This window comes from Gasterosteus aculeatus, chromosome 11 (assembly GCF_964276395.1).
Source record: "Gasterosteus aculeatus chromosome 11, fGasAcu3.hap1.1, whole genome shotgun sequence".
Classification (NCBI taxonomy): Eukaryota; Metazoa; Chordata; class Actinopteri; order Perciformes; family Gasterosteidae; genus Gasterosteus; species Gasterosteus aculeatus.
The window spans coordinates 427,611-436,428 of record NC_135699.1 but is presented as its reverse complement, the minus strand read 5'-3'; the positions used below and the strand labels follow the sequence as shown (position 1 = coordinate 436,428).

The 8,818-nt window shown below is 45.1% G+C and overlaps 1 protein-coding gene across 1 annotated transcript; it reads right to left on the bottom strand.

Moving 5' to 3' along the window:
- Positions 1-922: 922 nt before the first annotated feature.
- On the bottom strand, positions 923-8,081 carry LOC120814308 (all-trans-retinol 13,14-reductase). The gene is made up of 12 exons (XM_078084711.1): positions 7,754-8,081; positions 7,162-7,344; positions 5,571-5,709; positions 5,274-5,376; positions 4,948-5,143; positions 4,430-4,627; positions 4,128-4,247; positions 3,886-4,024; positions 3,595-3,704; positions 2,772-2,938; positions 2,410-2,569; positions 923-2,322 (listed from the first exon to the last, which is right to left on the bottom strand). Exons 1-12 carry the CDS (start codon positions 7,917-7,919, stop codon positions 2,171-2,173), a joined length of 1,833 nt encoding a protein of 610 aa, XP_077940837.1. The 5' UTR covers positions 7,920-8,081; the 3' UTR covers positions 923-2,170.
- Between the last annotated feature and the right edge of the window lie 737 nt (positions 8,082-8,818).

Here is an 8,818-nt window from a genome sequence, read left to right as displayed (position 1 = left end):
TAGTTACGACGTAGTCACCACGATTGTTACCACCTAGTTACCACCTAGTTACCACATGGTTACCACGTAGTTACCACATTACCACGATAGTTACTACAATAGTTACCACGATAGTTACTACAATAGTTACCACGATAGTTAACACGTAGTTACCACGTAGTTACCACGTAGTTACGATAGTTACCACGATAGTTACCATGTAGTTACCACGATAGTTACCACGTAGTTACATTACCACGATAGTTATCACGATAGTTACCACAATGGTTACCACATAGTTACCAAAGTTACCACGTAGTTACATTACCACAATAGTTACGATAGTTACCACGTAGTTACGATAGTTACCACGATAGTTACCATGTAGTTATCACGATAGTTATCACAATAGTTACCACGTAGTTAACACGATAGTTATCACGATAGTTACCACGTAGTTACATTACCACGATAGTTATCACAATAGTTACCACGTAGTTACATTACCACGATAGTTACGATAGTCACCACGTAGTTACCACGATAGTTGCGACGTAGTTACCACGTAGTTACCACGTAGTTACCACATTACCACGATAGTTACAATAGTTACCACGATAGTTACCACGTACTTACCACATTACAACGATAGTTACGATAGTTACCACATAGTTACCACGATACATACAATACAGAATCACAAGACTAATTGTAACATGGAAGATACCTGGGTGTGAAAGTTTGTTGTTGACCTTTTGAAAATGAAAAAAAGAAGCTTTAAGCTACCAGCTTTACAGGCCCAACACATCCAGTTGATGAAGGATCTTTTAAAGAGTTCATCAATTAGTGTTGGCGGATATCTTCAAGCTACAAATCTCCTTTTTGAAGTTTCAAGTTGACATATTTCGAATGCAGTGGAATCATGGGAGCAAAAAGAGTTGGGTTTTCATCAGAATCAGCATCACAAGCCATTTATTCAATGCCAAATATGTTACACAGAGGAATTTGTCTTAACGATCGGTGTGATAAAGGAATAAAATATGAAAACATACAAGCACAATGTAAACAATATATAAGACAATTGTGCTCATTGCATTGAAATGCCTTTTTAAAACATATAATATAATAAAATTGTCGTCAAGCATAACTCTATTAAAACATCTGTCATTCATTTTATAGGAGGTTCCAATCTTTCATTTTGAAGGCCAGCAAATATCAAAATAGTTTTTTTTACGCTAAATGTTTAATCTCTTCTTGTGACCTGATGAGCTAAATCAGTTTTTTTCTTTCCTTCTTCACCTTTATCTGAAATTCTTCTTAACTTCCTCCATGTTTCTTTCTACACTCGCATACCGAGTTTCTTCACCTGTCTCTCCTCTCCTTCATTATAAACTTAATTCCACAGTGTAGCTTTTCTTTTTTACTCATCCTGTCATACCCCAATTACCCCTAATTAAATACGCACATGGGATCAGCTACTTTTTAGGTGTTTTGTTAATCAATGTGCCATATCAACCTCATGGTTACAATAAGTTTAATTATGACACTGCATTAAATACCACCACTCTGGTAAACATCAGATGGATCCAATTTTACAGAAGCCTTCCACATCTTCAACCTATTGTGCTCATTAGCAATAAACATCAAACAAATAAACAAACTCGTAGCGTAGGGAGGGCCAAAAGAAAACCACAACACAAACAAACATAAATTACCGGCTGCACAACGGGCAATGAACGTGAAAGAGGTCCGTTGGCGTGTGGAGACTTCACCAAAAACTCTGACACAGCATCACTTCTTCAAATTCCTGGCAACGTTGTGCATTTGGCAAATATTGACAATTCGGCTTCTGATTTGATTGACTGCTGTTGTATTTAAGAAACGTAACGTATTCAAGCTGTTGGAACTATCAGGTTAAACTGACTTCGGCCTCAGCTCATAACGGCCGACTTCCTAGTGCTACTTTGCAGGCCTGATCAATATTAATATTATTTGGGCTCGTTGGCAGTCAGTCCTTTTTCATTTTATTTTATTTTGTATTCATACACAACACACACACACGCTGACAGTCTGCTACCAGTATGAGGATCTGGTGTTAAATAACGACTAGGCGAGTCAACCTGAAGTTTGATAACACAACGCAGTGTTTGAAGCCTCGTCGTACCCACAGCACACGTTAGCGCTCGTGCTGCTACCTGCTGGTCTTATGTTTGCGCTGCTTGTTTTTAAGGTAGGTCTTCAGGGCTAGAAGGTCAATGTAGAGGATCTGGTTGAGGACGGCGGAGGCACAGAGCAGTCCCCCGTGCAGCGCCCCAGCCATGCCGTTACAGAACACGTCCTGGCCTGCACACAAACACACACACACACACAACCGTCAAGTGGGCACGTCACATCTGCAGGGTGGGGAGAGATGGCTGTCAGTCAGGTCACCTGTAAGGTAGAGACCCTCAATCGGTGTCTGAGGGCGTGTCCTGGCGACGGTGTCTGGGGTGAAGCGCTCCACGTTGTGCTCAGCCCCGTACATCTCCCCCCTGGGAGCGCCCAGATAGTGGACATTAGTGAGGGGAGTGGCAGCATCCACCATCACCACCTGAGCACAAACACACACTTTCAGAAAGTACAGCACTATTGGTGTGTATGGGGACGAGAACAGAAAAAACAACATAGATATCGTGATAAATATGAACCCAACCAAGCACATAAAATGGGGACACCTGAGTGGACGAATGTGGGACAGTCCAAGTCCCCCAGAACAAAGCAATTGATTGAGCCTTGGGATTGGAGGACAGTACCTTGTCCTGCAGTTGAGGGAAGATTGTTAGAGCCCAGTCCAGCATCTCCTGGGCCATACTGTTCTTCATGTCCACGTAGTTCTGTCCCCTTCTGCCCAGCTTTGTCCCCTCCCACTCCTCAAACCACTCGTAGCGAGCCATCGTAAGCAACGTCATGCAGGATTTACCTGCCGACAGAGCGCAAAGAGTAATTATGATGACATCATGATGGAAACATCCGATTCCACTTGTGAAAACTTGTGGCAGTGTTTGGATCTCGTATAACGGTTCAGTTTACCTTTCTTTTATACTTTATTAGATATTAAGAAACATGCCTCAACAAACTAAGTAACAATAAACTGAAATTGTTTCTGTCAATGATGAGCGCTGTGGGGCAGTCACAACACACATGCAGATGTTCGTGTATAAGAAAACATCTGTGTCAAAGTATAGGACATTATCTTGTTCCATACATACAGAAGCATGTTCTCTATTTGACCAGGAAAGACGAAGACATTTGTATAACAAATAGCAAAGAGGAATCCCCTTTTCGTTATTCATACATTGCTAGAGTTATATAATCTAATGTGATGAAAGAAAAGAAAAAGTAAGAGACTTTTTTTTGGCCAACAATTTAGTATATGACCATAGACCTCTTAAATCAAATGTTGAAGGCATTTCATTTTAAAGGAGCAGTTAGATTGAAATAATTGAAGGTTTCTAATCCTCCTCCAGTATTTCTGCGTTAAGTGGCGTCTCTTCCCACAAACAAGCCTGCGTGTGGAAGAGAAGATCGGATTTGATGGCAAGCCAACACTTCTGTGTCAATATGTGCACCAGTTACCTGGGTGTCTGACATTGGATGTAGGATCTTTAGCTGATGGGAAGGTGATGAACATCATGGGAATGTTTCCCAGTACCTGCTCTCTGCTCAGAGAAGAGTAACGCTCCATACTACAGCCGCACACACACACACACACACACACACACACACACACACACACACACACACACACACACACACACACACACACACACACACACACACACACACACACACACACACGTTAAAAACACATGGGGTATGTCAGTCTAAAATATAATCAAAACACATTGTTCTTCTATAAGAACCTACAGTGTGTCCAAGTCATTGTCTTTGTACATCCAAAAGTTGGTCGAAACGATGCCCAGCTCTTCTTTGGTTCCATCCAGACCAACAAAGACCAAGAAGGAACCCATACCATGACGCACCAGGCCCAACAAGGACTGTATCTCTGCAGACACACACACATCGCAGGAAGTACGAAGTACAAAAGGACAGCAAATGAGAAAAAGGTGCAATGTGACACTTTGTGGCTGCAGTCCCAATACTGTTACCTGGCTTGTCCTGCACAGGTTGAGGCAGAAACTTCTGGAAGGTGTTGAAGATTCCAGCGTTGGAAATGACCACGGGGGCGTGGATCTCAAACTCCTCCTGGCCTTTCAGAACCGTCACACCTGACACACAGTTTGAATCTTTTTAAAGAATTAAGCAGAAGTGTTCATGGCGACCGGGTCTGGTTGATTCCCCTACACCCAACGACGAGTCGATCAATTAAGGCTTCTGACCGAGACCCTAAGAACTCTGCTTGAAATGCTAAAAAGGTGGAGCTGCCTTTCATTGCAGCTCCCTTCCTCACCGGAGGCCTTCCCTTGCTGGTTGAGCAGGATGCGGTGCACAGGAGCCCGGACCAGCACAGCGCCACCCGCCCGCTGAATGACAGGGATGATGTGAAAGGCGAACTCGCTGGCGCCCCCCCGCGGGTAGTACGCACCACGCTTGTAGTGGTGAAGCAGGAGAGCGTTGATGAGAAAGCTGGAGTCCTTAGGAGGGACACCTGAGAGGACACAAAGTACATTCAGGAGGATTCAAAGTGTCATCTGCCGGGCTTCTTATGTGTATGTCTCTTCTCTCGTGTTCTGACCACGCAAGGCTCTTCAACACTCATCCCTCACCCATTCACACCCTGATGACAGGAGCTACTGTGCACAGTGACGCCTGTCTATCAGTAACTAACTGTAGGCACCAATGTGGGGGTCCAGTGTCATGCCCAAGGACACATAGACAGCCGGGGATTGAAGCGCCAACTCTTTGATTAAAGGACAACACTGCTCTTTACTGTGTGTGTGTGTGTGTGTGTGTGTGTGTGTCCATCACCATAGAACAGGTAGGCAGACAGGGCCTTCAGGTCCTTGTTCTTTGTGAGGCGGGACATCATTTCTGAATGGTTGGTTGCTGCTAGGCGGAACACTGAAGATATGCGATCCAACAGGCCGGATCGAACCAGGAAGCTAGCCAGCCAATAAGGAATGATCTTCAAGGTGGCTATGAGTGGCGTCCGGCGTGAGGCAAGCTACAAGCAGATAATGCAGACACAAGACACAATATAATATAAGAAACACTACAGGTGCTTCAAGACAACGTGGCCTCAAATCATAATGCTGCTGCTTCTGGCTTTTCTGTCATGATCAGCTCCCTTCCACCTTCATCAATCTCATGAACTCGTCAATGGCCTCCTCCTCTCCTGGGAACTGCTTCTTCAGGCTATCTGCCATTTCTGTCTTCCCTGCATGGATATGGTACTCCCTGTGAGGGTCAGAAGTAAGCAAGGGATCAGAGATGGCTGCAGATGTTGGTCGGATGCATTCTGTGGTCATTCTGAAAAGGGTGGAAATATGAAGACACCGTGACACTTTAGATGTGTGAGGAGCCTTGAGGCGTCTCAGTAGGAAATAAATGACTCAACTGTGCGATAGTCACAATGTGATTCTGCTCCCCACCTGCGTTGGTCACGCTGACCCAGGATCAGTGTGTCAAAGTGCTGCTCCAGCCGTGTGAACTGCAACTGTCCCTCTGTGATTTGGTCCAGAGCGACCCTCAGCATGCTGCCCTCGTGGAGCTGGCCGAGGTAGTGGATACCTGGTGGGTAACGTTATGCAGCCGGTGAGGATCAATTATACGCTACTGTAGTGGTGCAGAAACAATATCCTATGGATTAGTAAACAGGGCTGCCAAACCTGATAAAAATGAAATATGAACAAACTTCAAAATGTATCAAAAGACATAGTCATTGGGGCGCCGAGGCTCGGCAGGATGACCGGGGTCTCTAATCTGAAGATTCACGTATGCATGTCTATGTGTCGTGGAGCTTAACAGCCCACAAAATAGCTCCCAAACGCCATCAGCTTGTCAGTGTGTACGTGAGCATTTAAATGAGAGCAGGCGGCACCTGATGAGCAGCCTTTCCCATTGGTGTAGAAGTGAGAGACGCCAAACAAATGTACCATTGAATCAGTCCTAACTTTCCTGTCAGGGTGGGTGGAAGGGAGGACTCAAACGCAGAGTTCTTTCCAGCAACAAAAGGGGACTTTAATAGTCAAACAAGGTTTTCAAAATCAAAAGGCCAAAAAGGCCAAAACGATGGCAGAACCAGGATCGGGAACAGGCACGTGGACAGGACTTCCAAACAGTTAACAATGACACGACAACAGACACACATGGTTTAAATACACTAGGGAGGTGCAGGTGATTGGAAACAGCTGGAAACAATCATGACAGACAGACAATCACAGGGGATGACAGGACAAGGCAGGAAGTGACGTGACTCAGAGAGAACAGAGGCAAGAAACTACTAAATAAAACCAGACATTAACCCAAACCGTGACATTTCCAAATGTTTAATGGATGTTAAGATAGTAACGGTTGTGCAACGAGTCCTGTACGTCTCTGTTCCATCATGACAACCACTAATTCGTCACCAAATCTGCAGCGAGAGGTTGGAGGTTAATAAGTCCTCGTGGGTTTTCTACTATTCTATTTTGTAAAGTCCCTTCTGTATTTTACACAGTTGTGACACTTTATTAATGAAACGTTTAAACAGTAATACACATACATCGATATACCGTATGTTAGGCATAAACCAGATATACCACTTTAAAAAACAACTAAAAACTATAAAAAGTTCCCAAACAGGAGTATGTTAGTAAGAGGTTGGCTCATGGAGTGGTATACGGAGCCCCCCGGCCCCCAGGACGGAGCTCCGTAGTTGATTAAAAGCTGTACAAACGCAGGTCTGTGCTGCGGTTTAGCTTCATTGGGATCTGCTTCCTCTCCGATACAGAGAGCATGATCTTTGTATTCGTATCAGCCATCACAGCTGTGGTTCATCACTCAGCACATTGATGTTCAAGTATAGTTCCTCTTACTCAGTGAAATATACTGGATGCAGTGACTGTGAATACATTAGAATAACTAATGGGCTAATCTTTGTATTATAATAATAGAATTATCATCATGAACTTTCCTCACACATCTAGATTGAAGCAGAAGGGAAAGAACGTTTATGTGTGTCCATAGATTTTGCCTTCTTACCCACATCAAACTCAAATCCCTTATTCTGAAAGGTGTGTGTGCAGCCTCCAGCCTGATCGTGTTGCTCAAGGACTACAACCCTCTTGCCGGCTTTAGACAAAAGCGCCGCTGCTGTCAAACCGCCGACACCGCTGCCGATCACCACGGCATCCAGAGCCGGGGGAACGCGGTCCTCACGAAAGCCTGCATGGAGCAAAGGTTGCATTTAAAATCATCGCTAAAAGCTTGGCGTGGTGGACGGCTGTCGGCGGGGCGCGATAACCCCCCCTTGAAAACGTACAAAGTTGTGTACAAATACTGTAAGTTCAGGTCATATCGTCTTGAAAACTGATATCTGGGAGGTACAGATATGTGGAAGGTCCAGGCCTACCTAGCAACATGACTTACCCTGCTGGAGATGAGGTGAGGCTTCTCCTGCCTTTCTCCTAATTCACCTCTCTGAAAGACTCTCTGTTACCCGTTTCTCACGAGGCCTACACAAGCCCTGTCCAGCTCGTGATTTGGTCTTAACCTCGAAGGACAATACAAAGCTCTGGTAGACAGAAGAGTCTCAATCAAGATTCAAAACGCTGAATCAGAGACAACTTCTTACCTCTCTTCAGCCGGTCGTCCCTCTGCCGGCTGTCGGTGACCAAGGGCGCTGGTGGCCTCAGGCTCTTCTCGCTGAACACCTTGTATCGCCGTCCGGCCGTCAGAAAGAAGATGACGACCGCCAGCAGCAGCACACAGGCCAAAAGCCCGAGCATCCACCACCACATGGCAGAGGAGAGCTGGGCAGAAAGGAGAGGAACAAGGAGAACACTGAGGTAGATCTGATGAGAAGTGATGAAAAATAGGTTGGTAAGAGAAGACGGATAGATAGGAAAGGCTCTCCCTCACAGAGAGCGCTAAAGTGCAGGGGAGGATATAGTTAAAGTGAGGGGTGGAGAGAAGGAGCGACGCTTATTAAGGTTCCGGAAGAACACGGAACGCATGACAAATTCTGATTCCACAAAGAGCCGAGCAGATGCCACATTCTCCTCGGCGAGGACATGGGACTGGCAGAGGAGAGGGAGCTTGTTGTTCATCTCCTCTTCACACCCCTCACCAATTTATTGATCTTGCTGAACTGCCTTGGGGGGACTTTTTACAACAATCTTACTATACAGCCAAAATCGCAGTAGTTACACTGACTGATGGAGGACAAAGCTGCTTTCAGAGCGGAGATGTTGTAAAGGGGTTATTGTTTTGGTAAATGGATGAAGGTTCATAAGTGAAGGCTTGTGCCTCAGTGGAGAGCAGAGTTGTCCTTCAATCAAAAGGTCCCCGGCTCCGCTAGTGTCCAATGTCAATGTGTCCATTGGCAAGACACTTAAACCCACATTGCTCCCGTTGCTATGGCTACGGTGTCTGAATGCTAGAGACTGATGGACAGGAAAAAATGCTTCAGCTCGATCTCTTCTTGGCCTCGTGTTCTGATTTTCCATTCATACATTCTGATCCTGAAAAAATGGCTTCTTTTTTTTCGGCATGAGCAACATTAGAAATGAACCGGTTTTGTCAGTGGTTCCCAAACTGGGGTCTCGGGTCCTTTAATGCATTCTCATATTGATAGACTTATAAAACCTCAAAGACTCGAGAGTTCAGACGTACACACTTGCTTCCATCAGAGCAGTTA